Below are 27,116 nucleotides of genomic sequence, written 5' to 3' on the forward strand. Positions count from 1 at the left end.
TAATTCAGTTTGACAGACTGCATCCAACTGCCCAATGGAAATAATGACTCACTCTTATGTTTGCCTGAACATCGCCGCCTTCTTGAGGGTGCCCACTTTTCTCCCATGTATTTTTTGTGACTCACGCTCACTTGAGCGACAAATAGATCTTGGCCACCAAATGAAAGTTCGAGTTTGGGTTTGCGACATACAAAGGTAGGAACCTCAACAGGGACGCCATTTGCAACAACATTGTGAAGCTAATAATAATGCAGCTATGCTGCGAAGCGCTGCAATGTATACGTAGTCTCACTCACGTGGTGGGAAAGATGACGGGTCTGTACATCCGGGTGGGACTTCTTCCGTAGTCGTACTGGTTGTCGATTTCGGCGGCTTGGTGTGCCTAGACCTAGTAGTAATTGTGCCTGCAGTTGTCGCAAGAGAGATGAAATAATTGAGACATGCCCTTATAATGGCCTGTTCGCCGGGTTTATTTGGCGCATCAGTGTCATTATCTTGACCGCTGTCATTTATTTCGTCGTCTGCTCCACTGCTTCCTTCAAAAGGGCAACACCCCGGCCAAACGCAAGTCACACAGCCGTTCTTCTTTCAAGCGACACTTTGGTCCTTCCATTGCAACCTTGCGAATACCTGTTGTAAACATGTAGCGAATAATAACGGAGAATTGTGCCATATGCCTGACATCTTTACCGATTATTAGACTCCTGCACCTCCGGTTCGCAGAATATGTGATGTCTGCTGTATGGTAAGAATTGAGCTTTAGGCAAAATTACGCAAATTTTGACTTCTTTAAAATGGCAAGAAAGCTGTTCTCGAATGTAGGATATCCCACCTGTCGAACACTAAATAAGAGGATAATTGGTCTAGCCAAGATTCTGAATAATTAAAGTAAATAATAAACTTTCTCGTACCTGCATTTACCATTCGTGTTTATAACGGACACTTAGAGGTGGTTGTAGAGGTTGCCTTATTTTTAGACTCGATGTGTTCCCCAGAATAATAATAGAAAGCCTGTGTTCTCAAGTCCTTTGCTCGAAATTTTTTATCCGTTCGCATTATTTTGCACGCAACACAGTGACGATGGGTGAGAATTCACTACACCCTGGTGTGATGCCACCATTGTGCGATACGTTATAGTTATAAGATTTACCTGCCTCTCTGAGCTGGTGGCAGGTGAAATTCTATTCGCACCGGTTGTTTCACACCTGGAGGAGATTTAATACCCCGGTCACACGGCCATTTCAAAGGCCCTCGAACCGATAGTCTATCGACTGAAAGGCGACCGAGCGCTGTTACACGGGCAGTTTCAATGGCGATCGAGTCAATGGCCTATTGAGTCAACGGAGAAGCGTGCGCGGAACTCCATCGAGATTTCGAGGGTCTTCGGGCGCTGCTCAAGGTGGCTAGCGTTCCTTCCAGCGGCGCCAAGCGCACTTTCGTACACGATACATTCACGGCACAAAAGCATGAACAAACATTATTCGCCCAAACTTTAATGCAAGCAGTCTCTACAATAATTTTAAAATTGTATCAGACTGGTTTTAAGCGCATTAAGGGCATTAATTTTGCGTTGCGGTCTTTGCGTTGCTTGTGTACTTAGCGTTGACAACATGGCGGCGCCCTGCCCGCCCACTTCACAGCGATAACAGCTTCATCGCTAATCCCTCAAAGCAATATCGTGTTCTAAACTGTTGTATTCGCCTTCGATTTGGTCATTCTTACCCTCGCATAAATTTTCAAGACACAAAAGCTTTTGTTTTTCAGATATCTAGGCTATTTTCCAGGTGTTAAGCCTGACGAAGCAGCGCTCCGACGCAGTTAGACTGGCTTGGTTTTGACTCGTCTTGTATTAGAGTGCCGACAGCAGTGCCTGCATCTGTTCGTCGCGTACGTGCAATTAAAAAGGTTTTTAACGACATGCGCGTATGCGTGTATTTCAGCATTTAGTACATATTTTCAAATATTTTTGTTATTTTTCCAAAATCTAAAGTAGCCATTGTGGCGCCACACAAGCTTGGCGTAAGACGCGAGAACCATTTGAATGGCTATTGAGATTTGCCGTTTAGCAGCGACATAACTCCTTCGACTTCGATGGCGATTGAGAATTTCGAGGGCCCTCGATTCGATGGCCATTGAAACTGGCCGTGCAACAGGGGTATAAGCCTCCTCCTGGACTTATGGTTTGCTCTTAAGAACTGCAATAATATATTCGGCATTTTTCGTTCCTTGCGAAGAATTGCCAGAGACAAATGGAGTTTGAGTTTCTAACACTTCCTCTGGCTTACTTAATTTTAAATTGAAATTAAAGGAATTACAAGGACAAGAACTTAAAATTGCTGAGACATTGCGGAGTAAATCTTGTCTAACAAACTGTTTCGCGAGCGCAAGTTGCTGCCGATCAGGATTTTTACCAAGTGGAACAACCAGAGAACCGAGTATGGAGCTATGGAGGTATAAACAAGGAAGAGAACCATACGCGGTGGAAACGTTCGTATGGTTCGTGGCGTCGTCGTAGTGGTCCTTGTGGTGGTCTTCCTGGTCGTTGTGGTCGTTCTGGTGGTCGTCCTTGTCGCTGTGGTTGTTCGCCTTGTGGTCGTCGTTCTAGTCGTAGTTTTTGGCCTTGTGGCGGTCGTAGTCGTCGTGCTTGTGGTAGTTATGGTAGTTCGTCGCGTGGTCGTCCGGCTCGCCGTAGTCATGGGTGTCGTCGTGCTCGTCGTTCTTCTTGTCGCTGTCGGTCTGGTTGTAGTTCTCGTGGTAGTGGTGGGTGTCGTCTTGGTGGTTGTCGTTGGTCTGGTCGTAGTGCGTGTACTTCTGGTTGTAGTTTCTGTGGTGGTTCTGGCGGTTGTCGTCCTCCTGGTTGTCGTGCGTGTGCTGGTGGTCGGCATTCTTGTCGAACGTGTAGTTGTCTTTCGTTCTGTGGTCGTCTTTGGGGTAGTGGGTTTAAGTGATGTCGTTGAGGGTGTTAGAGGCGATTGGGGCTCCGGGTGGGCTGCACAGAAATGAAAATTTCGCTTGAATTAAGTCAACGCACTTGTCTTGAGGCAGCATGGTAAAAAGTGCTCGCTTTACACAGAGCAACGTCTAAATATCTAGTGCGTAGGGTATAACGTCGACGCCAATAGACACCACCGGTTATGCTTCTTTCTTACACCGAGAACTGTGTAGCTCTGTTTCATCCATATAGCTCTACGTTCTGCAGTCAGATCTATAGCGTCTGCCATCATCTCTTAATCACATAATGCCATATTTTCATTTCACTTAATTAATAAGTTTAATTTCCAATTAAAATAAATTTTCAGCAGCCATGGTGGCGCGCCAAAAATGACATGGATTGAATTAAGTTGATTTTAGCAAGTAAATTCAATTCAGTTGCCAGCTAGCCACCACCCGTTATACGTAACAAAGTGGAGAGAAGTGAATATTTCACTCCACATTTAGAGAAGAGAGGTGAGAAAGGGAAATACGAGGGGGTTGGAGGCGACAGGTGCCCTAATGACTTGAAGGTTATGGCGACAGCGCAGGAATGGGCATCCGGAAGTTGACTGCCACCACAGGAACCCAGCGGGTGCCTACCGTGGAAGGAGGAGGTTATGACAAGGGTGTAGGGAGCGTAATATGAGGGTGGTTCCACGGCAGAATTGAGGGCTATATAGCTAATCCAAACCTACAACAGCTTTCGGTGATTCGTGAGCAAAGCCGGCAGGTCCGGCTTTAAAAAAAAAGAAGGTAAACGTGCACTGCCTATTTAAGGAACACTGAGCAGTCAAAGCAGCAGCAGCGATGGCGTAGAGGTAGAACATCCGCCTCGCGTGCAAGAGGACCGGGGCTCAAATCCTGGTGCCGCGCAATTCTCCACCGGGATTTAAAAAAAATCCGCGTGTCGATGGAATTGCATAACCAGGCCTGGAGAGCGGCCTGATCTCGGTGACCAGAACCGACAACGCACTCTCTCGCCAGAGCAGGATTTGGCCACCCTGGTGTAGTACTTGGCCACAACCTTCTATGATCAAACCAATTAACCTTCGGCCCTCAGTCCTCAGCGGCTGCAGAGCAACTGACGGTGGCGGTCAGACCTGTGACGCAGCGGAGGGTGCTAAGAATCTCTGGCTCTGGACAGGCCGCCAATGGAATCTGAACCTGGCAACGTTTAACGCTAGAACTTTAGCTAGTGAGGCTAGCCTAGAAGTGCTGTTTGAGGAACTAGCGGGAATTAAATGGGATGTGATAGGGCTTAGCGAAGTTAGGAGGACAGGTGAGGCGCATACAGCACTAAAGGACGGACACATACTGTGCTATTGCGGGTTAGAGGATAGACGAGAACTAGGTGTGGGATTCCTCATTAATAAGGATATAGCTGGCAACGTAGAGGAGCTCTACAGTATTAACGAGAGGGTAGCAGCTATAGTAATTAGGCTGAATAGGAGGTACAAGCTGAAAGTGGTGCAGGCCTACGCACCCACATCCAGCCATGATGACCAGACCGTTGAAAGTTTCTATGAGGACGTAGAATCCGCAATCAATAAAGTAAAATCGCAGTACACTGTACTGATGGGCGACTTCAATGCGAAGGTGGGCAAAAAGCAGGCTGACGACCACGCGGTAGGTGACTATGGGATAGGCTCTAGAAATAGCAGGGGAGAGTTATTAGTCGAATTCGCGGAAAGAAATAATTTGCGGATCATGAATACCTTCTTCCGCAAACGAGAAAACAGGAAGTGGACCTGGAAGAGCCCCAACGGCGAGATTAAAAATGAAATCGACTTCATACTATGCGCTAAACCTGGCATCATTCAGGATGTGGCCGTCCTCGGAAAGGTGCGTTGTGGCGACCACAGAATGGTAAGGTCCAGAATTAGCTTAGACTTGAAGAGGGAACGGAAGAAGCTAGCGAAGAAGAAGACCATTAGCGAGTTAGCCGTAAGAGGGGAAGCACAGGAGTTTAGGATAGCGCTGCAAAACAGATATTCGGCTTTAACTGAGGAAGATGATCTTGATTTTCATTCAATGCACGATAATCTGACATCAATAATTACGGAGTGCGCAGTAGAAGTAGGCGGTAGGACAGTTCGAAAGGATACCGGGAAGCTATCTCAGGTGACGAAAGATCTGATAAAGAAGCGCCAAAACATGAGGGCATCTAACCCTACCGATAGAATAGAACTAACGGAGCTATCAAAGTTAATAAAAAAGCGCAAGGTAGCCGACATAAGGAAGTTTAATATGGAGAGAATCGAGCATGCTATAAAGAACGGAGGTAGCCTAAAAACAGTGAAGAGGAAACTAGGCATAGGTAAAAACCAGATGTATGCATTAAGAGACAAGCAGGGCAATGTCATTAGCAATATGGATAAGATAGTTAACGTAGCCGAAGAGCTCTACACAGACCTGTACAGTAGCCAATGCAATGAGAGCGTTAATGAGAAAGACAGCAGTGCACAGCAGTGCGTCATCCCGCCAGCAACGAAAGATGAAGTAAAGAAAGCCTTAGAAGCAATGAAAAGGGGAAAAGCAGCTGGGGAGGATCAGGTAACAGCAGATCTGTTGAAGGATGGAGGGGACATCGTGCTAGAAAAACTAGCCACCCTGTATACGCAATGCCTTATGACCTCGACTGTACCTGAAGCTTGGAAGAATGCAAACATTATCTTAATTCATAAGAAGGGAGAAGCCAGGGACCTGAAAAATTACAGGCCGATCAGCATACTATCTGTTGCCTGCAAAGTATTTACTAAGGTAATCGCTAATAGAGTCAGGACAACGTTAGACTTTAATCAACCAAATGATCAGGCAGGATTCGTAAATGATATTCCACAATAGATCATATTCACACTATCAATCAGGTGATAAAGAAATGCGCAGAATATAACCAACCTCTATATATAGCTTTCATTGATTACGAGAAAGCATTCGACTCAGTGGAAACCTCAGCAGTCATACAGGCATTGCGTAATCGGGGGGGTAGAAGAGCCTTATGTCCAAATACTGGAAGATATATATAGCAACTGCACAGCTACTATAGTCCTCAATAAAGTCAGCAATAAAATTCCAATAAGGAAGGGCGTCAGACAAGGAGACACGATCTCGCCAATGCTGTTCACCGCATGTTTACAGGAGGTATTTCTAGGCCTGAATTGGGAACAGTTGGGAATAAGAATAAATGGAGAATACCTAAATAATCTGCGATTTGCTGATGACATTGCCTTGCTGAGTCACTCAGGAGGTGAACTGCAAATCATGATCAATGAGTTAGACAGGCAGAGCAGATCGATGGGTCTAAAAATTAACATCCAGAAAACCAAGGTAATGTTCAACAGCCTAGCAAGGGAACAACAGTTCACAATTGGCAGCGAGAGCCTAGAAACTGTGACGGAATACGTCTACTTAGGGCAGGTAGTGACAGCTGATACTGATCATGAGAGGGAGATAACTAGAAGGATAAGAATGGGGTGGAGCGCATATGGCAAATTCTCGCAGATCATGAGTGGCAGTTTACCAATTTCCCTCAAGAGGAAAGTGTACAACAGCATAATCTTACCGATATTCACCTACGGGGCAGAAACCTGGAGGCTAATGAAAAGAGTTCAGCTTAAGTTAAGGGCAACGCAGCGAGCCGTGGAAAGAAAAATGATAGGTGTAACGTTAAGAGATCGGAAGCGGGCAGAGTGGGTGAGGGAACAAACACGGGTTAATGACATCCTAGTCGAAATCAAGAGAAAGAAATGGGCTTGGGCAGGGCATGTAATGCGAAGGCAAGATAACCGCTGGCCCTTAAGGGTAACGGAGTGGATTCCAAGAGAAAGTAAGCGGAGCAGGGGGCGGCAGAAGGTTAGGTGGGCGGAAGAGATTAAGAAGTTTGCAGGCAAAAGGTGGATGCTGCTGGCAAAGGATAGGTTTAATTGGAGAGACATGGGAGGGGCCTTTGCCCTGCAGTGGGTGTAGTAAGGCTGATGATGATGATGATGATAATTATGATGATGATGAGCAGTCAAATATGCTGGGCACGGAGTTTATGTGGGAGGAGTTTCATTTCGCATGCCGCTTCAAAAATTGTCCTAACGTGAATCTTCTCGCGCAGAAAAGCTGGCCCTTTGACTCGTCATGAGCCAAGTGTCTATACACGCGATTTTTTTTAATTGCACTGAATTAAAGAGAAAAAAGCAATGTCTGCCATCACCATGGAGCCGCGGAAGTTATATTAGCAGTTCTGGCGGCTGTAGGAAAAACAATACACTTCTTAACTTGTCATTCAAGTAATTGTGCTATTTTACTTTCTTTGTACTTATACACTTGGCGGGCGTAATGATATGACACAATTAAAGAACTCTCTTTACCTAATCAACGTCTGACAAAAAACTAAGGAAAAATATTTTCTCTAGACGCTGCAGACTGACGATGGCAGCGCTTCCACGCAGGTCGACACCGCAGCAAACGGGAAAAGAGATTGTCAAAGTCCAGCTCTTCTTTGCATTTGTTCTTCGTGAAGTTATTGTCATGCGCGGAGCGGAATCATCGCTAGGAGTTTTCGAAACTTGCCTCGTTTTTATTCGTGGGCAGTTCGGCGCCTCCACACTGTAGCTGACCCAAATGTGCACTGTCACTGCGTCGACTTACCACCGCGGCCTGCAGCCACTCCCGCTGCGCTTAGCAACCCACGCCCGGCCCTGGATATCAGCCGTCTGAGCTGTTGTCACCGCTTATTGGGATTCCGACTAGCACCGAAGCAACTTGCGAGTTCGGTAACGTCGTCTTTCAAGCGGCCTCTACTTTAGGCTGTCTACAAGCTGAGAGCGAATTTCAGTGGTTTATTTGGGTACAGCTTGCGACGGATAACTTTCTCCTTCCCGGTAGAGAGCTGCTCCGGAACACCGAATGGAATCCGCCTTTAGTGTTGCAAGACGAACAGACGCGGTAAGTGCCTTCCACAAAAAGCAAAGGCATTTAAGATTTGTCACATATAATAGGGAGTCTAAAATAAAATTATGAAGAAAAGAGGTGTGAAGAAGACGAAGAGGTTGGCGATAAGGATGGCGTGGATTAACCGAAGACTAAAGAAGATGAAGAAGAAGCATACACTGAGGTGGAGAGACATGATTGAAGCAGTGAAGAAGGGGAAGACGACGACACGGCTTACGTGGACTAACGCCACTACATACTATTTACCACTCCTTTTCCCGTCAAAACTATCCTGTATCCAGCAATTCACCGCTTGTGTCTTGGCCACTCCCCCGTAGTGGGTATGTGCTAGCAACGTCTGAGGCCTTCCTTCCTTCCTTCCTAACGCCAATGCTATAAAATGGCGAGGGTGAGCGAGGCACGGGGGGGGGGGGGGGGGGGAGGGAACAGAGAAGCGGAGGCTCCAGCGAGTCAGGGACGCTTCGGCTGGAAGGGAGCGACGCCGGCTACTGCTCCGATCAGCTCGCAATCTACGGCTTCGCATCGTGGACTTCCTGCCATGTCTGAGCCCGTTCCGGGGAGTTAACGGAGGAAGCTACCACCTGCTACGGCGAGGGGTGTCTCCAGCGCTGTTGCCACCCATCCGGGTGGTGCCCCCAACGACAACAACACCGGCATCACCTCCACGGGCGCTTGGACAGGGAGCTTGTACGACGCAGCCAGCGACGCCACCAGCGACGCCAGCCCAAGCACGTCGAACGCCGCCTCGACGCCGGCTACTGGACCCATACAACGCCGCAGCCGCACCAAACCAACTGTGAGCACGAACGCCAACCGCTAACAGTAGAACGCTAGTAGTGGACGCTGGTAGCAGTGCGCCCGGATCGTGTGTATTTATAGTCTGTGTTTTGTGTTAGTTTTGTGTGCTAGTGTGTGTGTGTCATGTAGGGTGTAATAAATGCGGATCTGTGTGGGTTCTAGTCCATTCTTCCGGTCCGAGTGTTCTCCGGAGAGATCCGTGACAAGATTACGACCTGAACTCTACCGTGCCCAACACCCAAGCCATCGGTACCTGCAGGGCTCTCCAAGATGAAATGAAACAACCAGTTTGAAGAAAAAGACGACTGATTTGCTGTTTGTCACAAACAGAGATTAATCATTACCTTATTGCTCGTACTGTCTTCTCTTATATTTTAGCGAACCGTGTACATGTTGTCAGCCACTTCATTCGACTATTTCAGTGAAATTGCGATGTTGGATGAAGGTGCGTCTAATAGACGAAGAGGTTCATAATTTGGGCCATATCCCAGGCTATCCGAAAACCCCGTGCCTAAGGGGAGCGCAAAGCGACGCCACTCTGCGTCACTCCGTGCCGCATGTATCACGTGACATGGAACAGTAAAGCGGCGAGAAGCGGGGAGCACCGCAGGGCGAGACAGAGAATATCACGTGAAACATGCGACATGGAGTGTCTCATTTCATGGACGTAGCTTTGTGTTTTCCGCAGGAGTGCGGTTTTCGAATGGCGCGAAAAATGGCCCAAAATTGTTGAGCCACAGCGGCGAGTGTAATGGCGTTTTCGAAACTGTAAAAACTAAAATGGCTACTGCTAACTGTCGGCTACAAATCTCGAATTCCAATCAGGCGTCTATCTGTAAAACTTAGTATTTGCAACCGTGTATAGACTCGCTTGAATCGTATTTACTGCCAACGTTTGGTGTTGAACGCTTGTGCAGTGTTTCGGTAACTTTTCTCATGTGAGCGAGGACTTCGAAGCTTGATGGCAAAATTTTGCTTTCCTCGCGGTGGCTCAGCCCACTTCTGACAACCTGGTTTTTCTTGTAAGAAATACTTTTCAGGGAAAAAGAGAGTACCAAGTAGGACCGGCTGCACCTCGCAGCCACATTCTATTATGCAGGGCGGCTTTGCACTCGTTGCCGTGCGCAGTCGTCTCCTATATGACCATGCTGGATACACATTTTCCTCATCTTTCTCTCGGCAGTTTAAAATATGCTATTTCTGGCTCAATCCCGCAAATAGTGCAACTTTTCAGCTTGAAATATTGCTACGAATACAAATGCGCGAGGGGGGAGGGGGGGGGGGGTGGCAAAGAAACAGTAGTTTTCGACGCCGCTATAGCATAGGCGCTGCCGCCTCGGATGGAACTTGAGTCCTTCAGTGATAACACTACACATTACCAGTCAGGATAATTCTCAGACATTAATTCCGGAATTAAAATGGTAAGCATCTCTTAACCTGCCACTTCATAGCGCCGTTGGTGCAGCCAGTCCAACTCTTCCTTTTTCCGTGAAAGGCACTATGACACATTTATTCTGCACATATGGCGGGGCTATTTGCATCAACTACTCGCCTAATAGTGTCAGAAATTGGCAAAAGCGTTTTTTTATATCAGCAGCTTGTGCCATAGCCCTGCAGTGCATCAGAAGCTTCATGATCGGTAAAGACCCATTGAACGACTCTTCATACTTGTGCGCAATGGCACAAGTGCAAAATATCTAGCCAGTTCATGACCGTTGCTAGAAATAGGTCCTGGCGCCCACATATAACTACACTCCCTCACTGTTCAGTGCCCGCATATGCTGCCGATATTTCTGTGCCAGTTGCTTCAGACAAGCTCGCCACTAATTTTTAAAAAATGGGGTCCGTAGGCTATGCATCCAGCTTCTGCGTAATAGTTATACTATAGTGTGGTCGGACATCAGAAAATAGGTGAATAAGGTTAACTAATAGTGTACTAATTTCTGATAATTAACTTTTTACCTATTAGAGCTAGGCGCCTGGTTGCAATTAAACATCAACAGCCAGCCGTTAGTAATAGACATGTCAGTTTTTATAATTACGAAAACGCGATTAACCTTTGCACTGTGGCTTAAACAATTTCGGCCCTCTTGGGGCAAAAGACGGGCGTTTTCGGAAAGCCTGCGTTCAAAGCAAACCCCCTCCCTCCCCCCCATCGATCATCACATGATAGCACAAATGGCGTAATCTGTCCCACCTATGCTGCTGTGCTCGCCACTGCTAGCTGCTCCAGTCGAGGCAAGGGAGAGTATGCCACTTACTGCATGCACTACTGAGTGACATAGGCTGTGCGGAGTGGCCAGAAGCCAACGCCAATATATAGAAAGAGTACGCTAAACGTAGACAACTAACCATAATATGTATTATTTCTTCCGTGCGTCATTGGTGAGAATGTTAGCCTTAAGGCTGGGAAAAGGCACAAGTGAGCTTCAGTAGAGAACAAAATGCTTAGGCATCCTAACCACCTGCCGCTCATTGCCGTTGTTAGCGTTCATTAGAGCACGATGTATAAGCATTGTCAAGTGTCTGTGCGGTTGTTTTTCATGGGTAAACAGCTGAGAAAGAGCAGCAATAAAAAACCTTCAAAGAATGCTGAATACCGAATTCTGCCAGACTTTGAGCTTGTCTTAGTCCTGTTGATTTTAGACGCAAGAAAAGAAGTCTGCAACGTGAGTCGGCAAATAAATTTCATTCTGTATGCTACCTTGATACGTAGCATAAGCCGACATATGCATTATGAGAGCTTTGCAAAAGCCAGCCGCACAAGGATCACTCAGCCGAGTTGTAGAGAAAGGCCGGATATGACGTACTAACGCGATCAAAATTTTTCGGGGCGTATGTTGTCGGGGAAAATAATTTATCTGTGCCTCGCGACTTAGAGGCATGTAATATTTGCCTGCAGGTATAGCATGCAGGTTCCCTCGTACCTACACATTTTCCAGGTGACTGGATTACGTGACTGATAAGAAATATTTTTTTTTGTTCTACACTCTCGCGTCCTGTAAACCTTTGGTCAGGACAGCACACTATACATGCCCCTCCTCTTTTTTCGAGTAAGCAATCGCATTTTGAACACCTTAAACCTTCTTTACAACACTATGGCTGAAGAAGAAAAAGGGAGCCCCAACGCAAGGTGCGAAAAGGCGGCACGCTCACTTGTGATTTGCAAGATGTAGGTAGCGAAGATTAGGGCCACCACTCCAATCACAAGCACAGTCATCGCTGCACACCAGAGCCAGCACGGCGCTGACACGCTGCGAGAATGAGAGGCATGTTTCCCTGTAATTTTATTTAAAAGCTTACCCTAAAATGTGATGAAGCTATCAACAAAGAAGTACATAGAGCATCATAAGGCAAGCAAGGCTACATGCCCAATATTTTTCACTTCATATCTATTGGAGTTAACGCAAATAACTAGTAGTGGAATAAAAACTACTGGTGCGGAGAACACTATTTCGTAGTAATTACAATGACGCCTTCCCTGTCGAACATGAAGAAACATTATTCGTCTATGAGAAAGCTCACTGACGTCGGCTGCCAGCCTGCGCACACCATTGCTGCCAGTTTGAATGACCAAACGTGTGAAAAATGTCAGAAGGCAATAGCGTACTCCGTTTACATTTGTGTGCACCTGCACCTATATGTACTTACTAGAATATGAAATGAGTTGACACATTAGAAGCAGAGAAAGCAGGACCAGATATTCACTGCACACTTTATTACAAAGGAGCACGTCAGCGGCTTCGGGTGACAGTCGATAAATACTACACGAAAATGCATACGCACAATTATCGGGTGTGGGGTCGAATATTACGGTGTTCTAAAAGCGAGCAATCAAGGATTGAACGATGTGCCCCATCATGAGCATACTCTATCGAAGAAGAAAGGAAGCAAGAACTTTTCTTTTACTACCCACGGGCAAAATAACGATGAATCGAGAGAAAAACGCCAGAGACATCAAGTAGGCAAACAATGAACTTTATCAAGGAAACGACGTGACAAAGAATAACGGCCTTTATTGCAATAATTTATCCGGAGCCTGGTAAAAAATTTACGTAATTAAACGCCCAAAATACGCAAGGTGTGTTCACCAACTACGCATTCCTTGGTCACGTTTTTCTTCCTAACGTGATAGAATTACAAAGTATTGCATTCGGATGAATATCTGAAACATATTATTTCTTATGAGAACACCCCTTTTCAATGTAGGCTGTACAGGCTGCGAAGCGCTTTTTCCCGCACGTACAATCGCCGACTTTTGCAGTCGCGGAAAACTGCCTTATGGTTTATAGGGGCTAAATGTCCCAAAACAACTCAGGCTACGAAGGACGGCACAGTGAAGGGCTCCGGAAATTTCGACCACCTGGGGTTCTTACATGTGCACTGACATCGCACAGCACACGGGCCTCTAGAATTTCGCCTCCATTGAAATTCGACCGCCACGGCTGGCATCGAACCCGCGTTTTTCGGGTCAGTAGCCGAGCGCCACCACTCAGCCACCGCGGTGGCAACACGCAAAAACGAAAGCTCACCCTATCACGGATATAAAAACTGGAAGCTGTTGGCGTTCATTGTGTTCATTGGCGTTCGCGTTGACAACGGTCTACGCCGATGATTACGACGAAAGGAAGAGCCCATAACTGGCTCCCTGGATCAGTGGACACCTCAAACGCACTTTCAGGTACGTGGCGGAGGTGAGATGTGGGCTGGTATTAGCACTGACAACGTTGTGGCAGACGCAGTACTGCAGCAATAGGCCGCAGCGTTCAATGGGTGACCAAACTCTCGCGATCAACCGTTAACTGCCATCTGCCTGGGTGGCAGGGTAGGCGCGCTGCCTATCCAGTGTGTGGAATGCAATCAAAGCAAGTTTTTGCAGTTGGAGACACCAACGCCGCGTAAAGGAAGACGAGAGTGAGGTGTCCACTGACCCAGAGCCAGTTGTGCACCTTCCCCACGGTGAAAGACAGAGCCTACTCTTACACCGTGGCCTTCCTTTAAGGAAAATGAACAGCCTCAACAACGTTGTCAAAGCCAATGAACCAAATGAACGCCGGCGGCTCACTTGTTTTGTTTGGTCTTTGAGGAAAGGAAATGGTGCAGTAGCTGTCTCGCATATCTCGGTGGACACCTGAACAACGCCATTAGGAAAGGGATAAATGTGGGAAGAGAAGAAGAAAGAGTAACTTTTTTAAGGAAAGGCGCGGCGTAGCGCAGCTTCAGAACACCTGTGGCTCGATGCAGGTAGTAGCGCACGCTCAGTGGTGACAGCGAAGCTTGCCCGAAATGCGCCACTTAACGCTAAGGCACCAGAGTGCTGTGGGGTGTCAGTGCATGTGAAAGATCCCCAGGTGGTTGAAATTATTCCGGTGCCCTCCACTACGGCACCTCTTCCTTTCTTCTCTTACTCTTCCGTTATTATTTCCCTTACGGCGTGGTTCAGGTGTTAGCCGATATGTGAGACAGATAATGCGCTATTTACTTTTTCAAAAAAATTGCTAATGGTTTAGCTCTGGTTAACACTGGTCGAAAGTGAAAAGCTGCACCTCTGCCTACGTTTGTGGGCGAGCGACTGGCTGTTTCCATACATGCGGTTCGGATGTCCAACGAGATAAGTGAGAGCCGTATTTTCCTCTCCTCAAAACCATTTTTCCTTTCTTTTTCTTTGCCTTACGGGCGCGATTCGGGTGTCGGTCAGTGTGGCAGGCGTTGCATCAATCAGACCTAGCGTTCCACCGAACGCATCAAAGTTCACCGGCGTTTTGAAAAAAAAAATGAAAATTGCTTTAGTATCTGTCACATATCGGCAAGAGCACACGGGCGCCTTAGCGTTTTTCCTCCATAAAAACGCAGCCGAACCCGACCGCGGCGGCTGCGTTTTTATGGAGGAAAAACGCTAAGGCGCCCGTGTGCTGTGCGATGTCAGTGCACGTTAAAGATCCCCGGGTGGTCGAAATTATTTCGGAGCCCTCCACTACGGCACCTAATTCTTCCTTTCTTCTTTCACTCCCTCTCTTATCCCTTCCCTTACGGCGCGGTTCAGGTGTCCAACGATATATGAGACAGATACTGCGCCATTTCCTTTCCCCAAAAAACCAATTATTATTATTATTATCGGCAAGAGATAAAGGAGGAACTAAGAGCAGAGGAAGGGGTGAAAGAAGAGAAAGGTACCGCAGTGGGGGGCCCCGGAATAATTTAGACCACCTGGGGATCATTACCGTGCACTGACATCGCACAGCACATGGGCTCCTTAGCGTTTCGCCTCCGTCGAAACGTGGCCGCCATGGTTCGGCTCGAACCCGGGTACTCCGACTCAGTAGACAAGCGCCCTAACCACTGAGCCACCGCGTTTGCTTTTGCTGTTGCTGATAGAAGGAAAGAAAAGGAAAGTGCACGGGCCTGCATACTGGCTCAAGCCAAGCAACGCTCGCTGCCGCGTGCTGAAAGTAGGAGAGTTAAACGACACGAGAGCAAAGACAGAAAGAAAAGGCGCGCGCTAATATGCCCCAGGCCGATCCCGGAACCAGTGCAATACCGGGCCGACCCGTTCCAGAGTGCTTCAAGGCAAGAACACCACCATATTTCAAAAATAAGTTTAATATCCTGGGCTCAAGGATCCGTAGCAGGCATTAAATCGGGTATCAGATATCATGATGAGCCACCGCGGCGGGTACCGGCGTTTTATGCAGAAACCACTGTCATGACCTGCGCATGCGAAGCCGGCAGACGCTTTCCTGCCTGACAGGAGGTCAGGGTCAAGGTCAAAGGGCAAAGGTCAAGGCCAAAGTCCATATGGTGTAAGAGCCGCTGATGTCGCTGCTGTAGTTGACGTCATGTGTCGAACCTGTCTACCACCAGTTATGCTCATTGTTTGACCTCTACCTACATTCAAGGTGAAACTTGCGGCCACCGTGACCTCTAGCTTCATTCAAAGTCAAACTTGCGGCCCCGCAGACGGCTCGAAAAGCTTGGTGTAGTGAAGCTTTTTTCTTCAAAACTAATTTTCAATTTTTCCGAAATGCGCCGCTGACTAGGCTAGTGACGGTGGCTTAGTGGTTAGAGCGCTCGGCTACTGATACGAAGTACCCGGGTTCGAACCCGACCGCGGCGGCCGCGTTTCGATGGAGGCGGAAACGCAAAGGCGCCCGTGTGCTGTGCGATCTTCGCGCACGTTAAAGACGCCCATGTGGTCGAAATTATTCCGGAGCCACCACTATAGGGCTACCCCTTCCTTCTTTCACTTCCTCCTTTATCCCTTCTTTTAGGGCACGGTTCCGGTGTCCGCCGATAAGTGAACATATACTGCGTCATTTCCTTTATAATAATAATTGGTTTTGGGGAAGGAAATGGCGCAGTATCTGTCTCTTATATCGTTGGACACCTGAACCGCGCCGTAAGGGACAAACGAGGGAGTGAAAGAAGAAAGGAAGAAAGAGGTGGTGTGGAGGGCTCCGGAATAATTTCGACCACCTGGGGATCTTTAACGTGCACTGACATCGCACAGCACACGGGCGCTTTAGCGTTTTTCCTAGCTCCATGAAAACGCAGCCACCGCGGCCGGGTTCGAACCCGGGAACTCCGGATCAGTAGTCGAGAGCCCGAACCACTAAGCCACCGCGGCGGTTTCCCCAAAATCCAATTTTCAATTTTCTAGGATATAATGTAGCTTTCGCTACAAAAATGACCGCAACGGTTCACGTTCGCTACCTACGGTGCACTTCCCAGACATAACCTTATCTCACTATTTGTATTTTCTTGTGGAGTTCGCACGCGACACTGAGGTTAATCTTTGAGTGCGTCGGGAGCAGCTGCCTTTAATGGTGTAGAAAGTTTTGTTGTGCACAGAATCCGCGGCGCCCATTGTGAGCAAGAAAAGTGGCAGTGGCTTAGCTCGGCTAGGCCAGGATATACGTATCGAGAGATACGTCTCCCTGGCTGAGCATGTTGTGGTCGCTAAGCAATTAGAGACATATAGGCTCCATCTCGGCGGCTATGCGCCATCTATTACGTTCGGCAGTCTGGCATCTCCGTTTGGCAAGCCGTTCCTTTCTCTGTTCCGGCGTCTTCGCTGCTCTCTTCGCTTCCTTACGCTCATTCTCTCTTTGTTGAGTAGCAAAGTGCCAGGTGACACCTCAGGATCGGATGAATTAGACTTCTCTCGTCTAAACCGCTGTATTGCAGCGGCTGGACTCTTCTCTGCATGCATGTCAAATGTTGCGATAAAGACGCCCATTACATCGCATTTTATACGCAATGCTGCGCATGCGACGCGCGGTTCGGGTGATAGAGCGGCGCGCGGCGAGGCGGCGACGAAGCGCGCGGTGCACCTGTTGGATCTATCTGGTTACCATGGTGTCAGCGCATGCGCAAACTGATCATCCGCGTGACGCCCTCCTTTATCCCTTCCCTTACGGCGCGGTTCAGGTGTCCAACGATATATGAGGTAGATACTGCTCCATTTCCTTTCCCCAAAAACCAGTTTTATTATTATTATTATTATTATTATTATTATTATTATTATTATTATTATTATTATTATTATTATTATTATTATTATTATTATTATTATTATTATTATTCACAAAAGGCACGTTCATGGAAGCGAGAATAAGGTGTCCACTGACCCATGGAGCCAAGTTGTACGCGTTTCTTTTCCTCAAAAATCAACAGCCTCTCTCGGCAGACACCTGAACCACGCATGAAGGGAAGGGATAAAGGAGAGAATGAAAGGAGATATGCACGCTGCGGCGTTGCTAAGGCTACGGCGCAGCTGCGGTCAAACGAAGGTCGAACTGCAGCCCGCGGTAATATCGACGCTGGTAGGCAAAAAAAAAATTGAGCTGCTGCCACCAGCCGATTTTGTATGTTTTGTTAAGTGAACGGCAGGCGTCGACAGTATTTTTTTTTTTCGCGCAGATCTCAAAGACTACGGCTACACATCAATTTACTTCAAAATTGTGGTTGCCAGACCATTTCGGCACAGTCATCACAGGTTGGAATCAAGAGGCAAATATGTGGCTGGGTTTTTAACTTTGCCCATGTGGTACCAGCCACTCGGGGCCACAACCTACTCTCATGGGTTGTTATTGCTCAAGATTCCTGAAGCAGCACAGGTAATTGGCTGAATAGTGGAAATATAGCTGCAAATACTGGTCCTACGAAGGACCAGTGTGAAACCGTCCCTTTCCCGTTTTGGTCCAATTACTTGTGCTGCTTGGTTTAAACTGATGTCACGTCTGAAACGCCTGCTCGAAGGCGCATTCACTGCAGAGCGCAAGCGGCGACGAAGAACCTCTTCCCGAACAAGAATTCGTTTCTATACTTGGCTAATGGAGTCAGGTTCCTAAACCAAAAAGTACCGTTTATAGAAAGTGAAATATAGTAACGGCCTCGTCCAGGTTGTACAACACAGCTGGTTGTGCCGCCGGGTTAATTAATATATTCATTGGGTACATTGAGCTACTTTTTGAGGATTTTAAGGCTGAGACCATTTGTGTTTAATATGCGGTATAATTTGCACGTTTTTTTTTATTCTCGAGTCTTGTTCTCTGAATACAAAAGTTTCCATCAATGTCAAATTAGCATTTTAAAGCCCTTGGCCGGAACTGAAGGCCACATCATCCATGCAACACCAGTTACCAAACTGGGAGTTTTTTTAAAGCCTTGTGCATTGTGCATAGCTTCGGCATGTTTTTGTCGGTCACTGTGAGAATATCACGTGACTAAACCATTCAGGTACTGTGTTCGAATTTCTACACACAACCTGAGCAGTGTCAAATCATCGTAGTGCGCTAGGGCCCGTGTCCGCAAACGTGGGCACTGTAAAAATTGTTCAATTCTGAAGAAATTTCGTACTACTGTTTGAGGCTAGAAATTCGATAGTAACTCCAGAAAACCGCTCCTCAGATCGACGCCTTGTCTGTCTCAGCTATATCTATTAGGGGTTTGGTGACTGCTTTTCTTTCCATGTATTCCAACTATGGAGCTTGAGAATGGAACAAATGCGATAATATTTCTGACCACGGCTACCTCTCACAGGAATTACTAGCCATAAGAAGTATAATACCCTGAAGCAACTGTTCAGTCAGGCTGTGGAGATTTGACTTCTCGACAAAAACTGCTTAATTATACTGGGAGAATATAATTTTGTAGCGAAAGCTTCACTGCGCTAGATTTTCAAGAGGGCAGCGTCAGTGCAGTCACGTGACAGGTGTCACTTGGTGTCATGTGGCAGGTCATGTGATCTACTCACGTCATCACAATCTGCCCACCGTGGCAGGTGGCAACTTCACCATCGGCATTTCATCGACGCTTTACAGACAACCCGTTCGGCAGTGTGTGTGGCGTTTGTGAACGTAGCCATGTAAAGAAATCTTTCGCTTCTCACCAGGTTTAACCAAAGTTTAAACCACAGCTAATTATTTTTCGGTGCGCTTTTGATCATGTTCAATGGATAAATATAAATATTTGACCATTTTCGCTCTTTGTTTAATGATTTGTACTTGAAAGCACTAATTACGACTTTGGTGCGACCAACTTTGGCAGGAAAGGCTCAAGATCTCACCTGCGCTCTCTCCTTCGCACCACTACAGTGCGGACAACACGGGTGCCGACGGACGGAGTTATGGCGCTCGGTCTCGACGGCACAGAGCTTCCGGTTCCGGTTGTAATGAAGGATGTAGAAGTGGTGCCTGGAATGGTGCTCTGCGAGAAGGGGTTGCATGAGAACACACTGACACAACATACAGTAGGTCAAGCGCAGGTGTTTTTTTCTCGCTTTCTTTTTGGGCACAATGTGCAAAAAAAAAACTCAACAAGTGTTTGTACTCATAGCCACAAGGCTATTATTGGGTCCAGTAAAGACCATGGTACCAGGGCGAGCAAACACACAACAGCAGTGGTTGACGAAAACAGTTTAGATGATAGGTACAGAACAGCAACGACGTGGTCAAGCGAGGATGTCTTAAAGGCGAGTTGTAGTGGTCAAGCGAGAATGTCTTAAAGGCAAGTTCAACTCAATTTTTAATCATTAAGAATTTAATTCCAGTCTTGGACTCTTTTACATTCGTTTAGTCTTGGACCTTTAGTGTTTTGGTATGCTAGAAGGTTTAAATTTCTCTGAGTCGCAGCTCTGGTGTCTGGTTCTGGTGACAAGTCTGAAGAGATTGAAGGGGAGTGGGACTTTATACATTCATTCTATGAATTATTGCCGCAGTTTTAGTATTTATAGACAGTTTTTAGCATGTATTTCTCAGTGTTTTTAATAACGAATTTGTTCTGTCAGTGCCCTTCCAAATTTCTATGTTACCAACTGATCTTTTTTGCTGCGTGCAACTGGATCTAGATAGGTCGCGTAATGGCTACCCCAAGATTTTAACTTGGTGCAGTTAAACCAACAAGGCGTGCAAAAGCATGTGTTCCTTCTTTGCCTTGGCCTTCTGGCATCTGATACGCGGTTCTCGCTCTTCACCTTCACTCCCTCTTTCCAGAGGGCCTGCGACAGGGTGGAGGGCCACAATCTTCCGACGCCGACGTGGGTGCGGCCCGCGACGGCTACGGGGACTCCCTGAAAAGGGAGGTACCCGAAAGCGGTTCCTCAGGACCATAAATAAAGTTCTTTGTCTGTCTGTCTGTCTGTCTGTCTGTCTGTCTGTCTGTCTGTCTGTCTGTCTGTCTGTCTGTCTGTCTGTCTGTCTGTCTGTCTGTCTGTCTGTCTGTCTGTCTGTCTGTCTGTCTGTCTGTCTGTCTGTCTGTCTGTCTGTCTGTCTGTCTGTCTGTCTGTCTGTCTGTCTGTCTGTCTGTCTGTCTGTCTGTCTGTCTGTCTGTCTGTCTGTCTGTCTGTCTGTCTGTCTGTCTGTCTGTCTGTCTGTCTGTCTGTCTGTCTGTCTGTCTGTCTGTCTGTCTGTCTGTCTGTCTGTCTGTCTGTCTGTCTGTCTGTCTGTCTGTCTGTCCGTCCGTCCGTCCGTCCGTCCGTCCGTCCGTCCGTCCGTCCGTCCGTCCGTCCGTCTGTCTGTCTGTCTGTCTGTCTGTCTGTCTGTCTGTCTGTCTGTCTGTCTGTCTGTCTGTCTGTCTCTTTCTACTCGGCCGCAGCAGGCGCGACACCGTCCTCCCATTATCTGCAGCTGGCGCTACGATCCTCCGAAATAACCCGAGCTAAACCCAGTTTCTCCGAGGCTTCACACCACATTCTTAGTTTGTTTTGACCCCGTTAAGTGGTGTCTTCGCACTAAAAAAAAAGAGTTTTACAACATACGCACGTTTACGTAGGGAAATCGCAAGCATCTACACACTTGCGCTGTTTGCATACGCTATACTGATGCTGTAAAATTTTCAACGGCCACATATCATGATGGCGCGAACTTTACTGTGTGTAGTACTTCCCTCAAGTGATGGAGTGATGTAGTAAAACGGGAAGCGAAATTTGCCTTAACTGTTTTTAGGGTGCTTTAAAGCTTTAGAAGCATGCCGACTCACTCCGCAAGCATGAAGATGGAGCTGTGGCTAAAACGTAATGATCGAAGTATACAAAAACAAATTTTGCGGGCATAGGCCGACCTGCGGTGTTGCGCGACAGGTAATGTTTTCTCCTGCAAGCCCAAAAAGAAATCTTATATGCAATAATAACGACCAGATTCGGTTTTGAAGTTAACGTTCTATTGTACTCCTCATTTGTAACGAGGAGAAAGAACTTAATATTAAGGCGGGTAGCACCTATGTATAAAATTATGTTCAAGGGTTTAACATGAGTGTCTCAATGCTCCGTGGTTTTCATTTTGCAATATCAGATGCTGCAATGGTGCTTTAGAGCGAAAGCTCTACTTCAAGACCAAATTCAAAAAACCGGGTCATCGCTGAAGCTTGACCTTGAATAAATAAATAAAACTAAACATTGCAGCGACTGGAATTTGAAAACGTGGCAGCGCGAACACGTCATCTTTGCTGCCCACCGCTCGAGAACACGAAGCTATTCCTGCAGCTGATTATGCCTGGTGTTAAACTGCAGAACACACCCGCGCTGTGCATTGCACATCGTCGTCTTCATCAACTTCTATCCACGGCGTGAGCAGATCAGATCAGCTTAACCTCGATCACAGCTTAACTGAAGTCTAATATCGCAGCCAGACATCCTGACAACCTAGAAAAGCAAAACCATGTGCCAAACAGGCTAAACACATGCTTTCGCTCGTCTACTTGGTTTAACTACTTTAAAACCGTGCCATAGTTTTGTTTTCGATATATCGGTGCGTCTTTGTGCCGTTTGTTCAAAACGTACCATCAGCAAACGTATATTAATGTGTTAACGCATACACTAAAACACAATCTGACGCGAAAAAAAAATTTTGGAGTTTAGGTTGATGATGACAACGTGCAGTGACCGTCAGTAACAAGGAATGAGGGAACATAAATGGAAGCCTGGCTAATAGTCTGTTTTAATATTCGTATCATTCAACCTGGAGTGCTTTCCGGCTCTGCCGGCCTCGCAGTTACTGTGACACAGATAGAAGCAGGGATGCGTCGCACATGATCTAATTCTGGGCTTGTTGGCTAATTATTCCACAATACTGCACCACGTGCACGCTCGCATTGTGTGAACTATGTCTAATTGCTATGTGCTGATCCAAATAAATTCACGGTGCGAACGATGAGACAAGTTAATATAACAAGCTACAGGATGGTGGGCGGAGCAGATCTGAGTGGGCACTGCTGCCAATGGCAACAGTTTTTAGCTGGAAACAATATTCGCCTTGTAAGGCACGTGCTTACCGTGGTCTGCTGTGTCGCGACTGAAAAGCACATGTCGCCCAAGTGTTAGTTTCCATGCGAACTTTTTTCTCCGTGTGAAAGTAGCAAGGTGACAGAACAGCCAACATTACTGGAAACGAGAACATGTTTTAACAAAAACCCGCTCAGGGGTTAGGGCGCTCGGCTACTGATCCGGAGATCCCGGGTTCGAACCCAACCGCGGCGGCTGCGTTTCGATGGAGTCGAAACGCTAAGGCGAGCGTGTGCTGTGCGATGTCAGTGCACGTTAAAGATCCCCAGGTGGTCGAAATTATTCCGGAGCCCTCCACTACGGCACCTCTTTCTTCGTTTTCTCTTTCACTCCCTCCTTTATCCCTTCCCTTGCGGCGCGGTTCTGGTGTCTGCCGATATATGACACATGCTACGCCATTTCCTTTCCCCAAAAACCAATTTTCATTTTCCGCTTAGCGTTTTTCCTCCATAAAAACGCTAAGGCGCCCGTGTGCTGTGCGATGTCAGTGCACGTTAAAGATCCCCAGGTGGTCGAAATTATTCCGGAGCCCTCCACTACGGCACCTCATTCTTCCATTCTTCTTTCACTCCCTCCTTATCCCTTCCCTTACGGCGCGGTTCAGGTGTCCAACGATATATGAGACAGATACTGCGCCATTTCCTTTCCCCAAAAAACCAATTATTATTATTCATTTTCCGCTGCTTAATAATAATAATAATTGGTTTTTGGGGAAAGGAAATGGCGCAGTATCTGTCTCATATATCTTTGGACACCTGAACCGCACCGTAAGGGAAGGAATAAAGGAGGGAGTGAAAGAAAGGAAGAATAGGTGCCGTAGTGGAGGGCTCCGGAATAATTTCGACCACCTGGGGATCTTTAACGTGCACTGACATCGCACAGCACACGGGCGCCTTAGCGTTTTTCCTCCATAAAAACGCAGCCGCCGCGGTCGGGTTCGAACCCGGGAACTGCGGATCAGTAGTCAAGCGCCCTAACCACTGAGCCACCGCGGCGGGGCGATTTCCGCTTCTTTATTTGTCGCTACCATTCTTTCAACAGCGACCATGTGCAGTTATCTCGCTTTCACCGCGCTCCGCCTTGAGACCACCACCATACTGCTGCTTCGAATTTTACGCTTTTTCCATCTGAACTGAAGCGACGAGTTTACGGTGTCTCCCCGTACGCTCTAACCTCAGTCATCCAGTCATGGTTGTTCGATCTAGCCGGGGAACAGAGCCATTCCCTTAATACATATTTTGCCGGTACCACCACCCTCATAGTTATTAAGCGAGCGTTCGTCATAACTGCGGCCGTTATAAGCGGTCTAGACTGTATTTTAAAACCTAAGATTCGCTTCCGCGTATTCGGCAACCTACGTGGTAAGTATAAACGCCGAATATTTTTTTGCACGCCTCGGCAGCCTAGAACTATAGCTGCAGCTGCAAAGTTTGTCCTTGCGAATTCTTGATTTGCTATCGTTTCAAAATTACACCACAAATGTAGTTACACTATTACCCATCATTTTTTTGGTACCGAGAGCTTAACAAAAAGTTTATCATAAAACGTCATGTGTTTCCAGAACAGAGAAGTGAAAAAGTGGCGAGAACGCTGAAGAAGGCGCTGCGTCCTAGTAAATTTAATAAACACAAACAATTGGCCCGTCTTTCTAATCATTCTCCCCCGCAAAGTATATCCTATTTCGCCACAGTACATAAGTAAGGCGGGCAATTAGGGCGAGCGCACGCATAGCTCACGTAAAAACTGCACTGGAAGAGGCTATACTTTAGGGTCCCAATCACCGAACTCTATAATACTATTAACAGGTTATGCTGGCTTACCTACCATTTCTTCCCATTAGGCAGCACGCCCCAATCGTTGCCTCAACATTGGTAGCACAGCGTAAGTGGCTTCTTTCATGACTGCGTCAACACTAAGAGCTGTTTTATTCCAGAATGAGTATTTCTTCCGTACTTACATGTGCTGGTGGTGCCTGCTCAGGAAGGAAGATGTGCATATTTCACTTGCCAGCACGAAAAAAACATTAGGACTAATCTCTCTTTACTGTTCCGGTTTTTTCGATTTCCTAAAATAGCTTTTTTTGTTCATAGCGAAACGAATGCAAAGTTAGAGATAAGATCAGGTACCCGCGGGAGCCGTACTGCCTGGCACGCTGCACGAGCTGTACGTTTTCAAGCTCCTACTGTGAATTCTTCAGTGCGCACTAAAAGATAATCCCGCCGTAAGAGAAGCAGGCAGTGTTTACACTTTGCTCAGTCACACGTAAATCGCTTCGCAGAGATCCTTAGACGCTAAAACGCTGTTTTCACATGAGAACATGGCAATCCAACCTAAGGTAAAATATTTTCGCAGTAAATACTAAAGTTACAAAATGCGAGCTTTATTGTTTTCTAGCAGTGTTGTTGTTTCTGCAGAAAAAAGAATGCAGAGAGCGCAAATTCTTTTTCCCAATGTACTGCACACTTGCTCTTCGTGGTCCTAAGTTTTTAAGCCATAAACATAGAGAAAATAAAAAAAGGGCTCCTCTTCTGGCAGTATTACACAACACACTGCAAATTAAAGTTGCACAAGAGACGTACCACAGTACGCTGCGCTTTTACAGCACAAGAACATCGCCAATAAATTTTTCCTCTTTAGCTCCATCCTGAAGTGAGTACCCTAAAAGTAGCGTGAAGTTGGGAACCTAAGAAATTCATACCCAAAAATTATTACCTACAAAAAACAATCATTAAGGTGAAACACTAATGAGTAGAGTTAGAAACACAGATAAAACGAGGGGATGTTGCAAATGGGTTGCAAGCCCCAAGGGTAGCGTTGGCCTGGCGGCCTGGGGCAAAGCTGGAAACATCCGAAGGTCCCGGCAAAGGATGAGTCGACTGGCAACAGAACAACTTGTTTATTCTGGCATCGCAAAAGAGCAGCCGGTCAGGGCGACCACGTTATTCGCAGGAAGAAATCGAAGTCTCTCTTCGGCGTCCGGGGCAGCTGCTTTTTTTATACCCTCGGAGTCGAGGGCAAGAAGGAACGGCTTGGGAGGAGGCGTCCGATACGGCGACGCTTGAACATGTCCAGACGTGACGGGCGCGCCCGCCGGGCCGGCGCCGGTCAGACCTCCTCGCCTCCCAGTTGGGGAGCTCCTCTCCCCGGCTGCCGCGCTTTGACAAGCGTGGGCACCAACACACACACGCACGCACGCACGACACGTGGCACTTAAACCTGCCTGGACGCGCTTGGCGGGAGGCGTTGCGGCAGCGATGAACGGGTCCAAATGACCGCCGCTTTGAACGAAGCCGCGGCGTCCGTTGCATCCGCGCCGGCTATACCGCGCGTCGTAGGCGAGACGTAACAGACCGCCCCGCCGGGAGAAGGAGATCCCGATGGTCAGGGGACTGCATCCGCTGTCCAGAGGGATGTCGCTCGATGATGCTCGTAATCGAAACCGATCGTCCCTCGACGATGCTTGAGCGCAGCGCACAGAGAAGGCCTCGTTCTCAGGTTCAGGATCACACAGGACACTGCAAAGTGACTTCGGGAGAGTTGCCATTTTTGTGCTCGTTCCCAGCAAGCGTTAGAACTACGCCGAAACGCAAACGCTAAGTTAGCAAGTACGAGACAACCCTCACTAAGCTCTGCCAGGCTCTTTCCCCTTTTATACTACTGCCTAGTTCCTTATAGTAGTCAAGCAGCACTCAGAACGCGTCCACAAATTGGAAAATTGCACTAGAAAGCACATAATCACTTAGAAACACTAAACAAAAGCAATATGTTAAAAATCCTGCCTCAGGAAGAAAACATCAGTAACCAACAACTTTGAGGCGGATTCCCACGTTAGGGGCTTCGACTTAAGCCATCGGCGTTACCGTTGAGACTCCCCTTTTTGTAACGCACCTCAAAGGAATATTGTTGCAAAGCGAGGCTCCAGCGCAGGAGGCGGCCATTTTTGGGAGATATGGTCTGCAGCCATTGGAGAGGGCAGTGATCCGTCTCAATGATAAACCTCGAGCCGGCTAGGTAGCATGACAATTTCTGAACGGCCCACACGAGACACGCACACTCTTTCTCGGTGGCGCTGTATGCCTGCTCACGACAGGTCAGCTTACGACTAGCATACAGGACGGGGTGTTCCACTTCTCCATTGTCCCTTTGGCCCAGTACAACGCCCATGCCTCGCTCACTAGCATCGCACTGAACAACGAACCCTTTTGTGTAGTCTGGCGATCGTAGCACAGGTTGGCTTGTTAGGGCGCTCTTTAGGGCGCTAAAAGCTCTTTCCTTTGTCTCGCTCCAGACGACTGTTTGGGGCTCTGTTTTTCTTAGAGCATCCGTCAGGGGAGCCGCAATATCGGAGTACCTGGGGATGTACCTTTGATAGTAGCCGGCGACACCTAAGAACGACCGAATATCGGTCTTCGTACGCGGTTGCGGGAAGTCTCGCACAGCGGCCACCTTTATTTCAGAGGGCCGGCGACGACCCTGTCCAATCACGTGACCGAGGTAGACAACCTCGGCCTGTGCTAATTGGCACTTGGGAGCCTTGACTGTCAAGCCCGCTTCGCGCAGGCGGGTTAGCACTGCCCGCAAGTGTGCCATATGCTCAGACCAGGATGCGGAGAATATCGCTACTTCG

At 47.5% G+C, this 27,116-nt stretch overlaps 1 protein-coding gene across 1 annotated transcript; it reads right to left on the reverse strand.

Annotated features, from left to right (window-relative positions):
• Window positions 1-288: 288 nt before the first annotated feature.
• Window positions 289-22,496, reverse strand: LOC144129549 (uncharacterized). Its single transcript, XM_077663696.1, has 5 exons — window positions 22,480-22,496; window positions 19,280-19,419; window positions 11,869-11,966; window positions 2,477-2,989; window positions 289-404 (listed from the first exon to the last, which is right to left on the reverse strand). Exons 3-5 carry the CDS (start codon window positions 11,930-11,932, stop codon window positions 289-291), a joined length of 693 nt encoding a protein of 230 aa, XP_077519822.1. The 5' UTR covers window positions 11,933-11,966; window positions 19,280-19,419; window positions 22,480-22,496.
• Window positions 22,497-27,116: the final 4,620 nt, after the last annotated feature.

The sequence above is a fragment of the Amblyomma americanum genome, chromosome 4 (assembly GCF_052857255.1).
Source record: "Amblyomma americanum isolate KBUSLIRL-KWMA chromosome 4, ASM5285725v1, whole genome shotgun sequence".
NCBI classification, from domain to species: domain Eukaryota; kingdom Metazoa; phylum Arthropoda; class Arachnida; order Ixodida; family Ixodidae; genus Amblyomma; species Amblyomma americanum.

What these genes read in the sequence shown, in the direction of transcription:
- LOC144129549 (XM_077663696.1), bottom strand. Translation starts at nt 11,932, where the DNA reads ATGACTGTGCTTGTGATTGGAGTGGTGGCCCTAATCTTCGCTACCTAC. An exon ending in CTACATCTTGCAAATCACAA is followed by an intron (nt 2,990 to 11,868) that starts GTGAGCGTGCCG and finishes ATTTCTGTGCAG; the next exon opens with CCCACCCGGAGCCCCAATCG. An exon ending in CATACGAACGTTTCCACCGC is followed by an intron (nt 405 to 2,476) that starts GTATGGTTCTCT and finishes CGACAACTGCAG; the next exon opens with GCACAATTACTACTAGGTCT.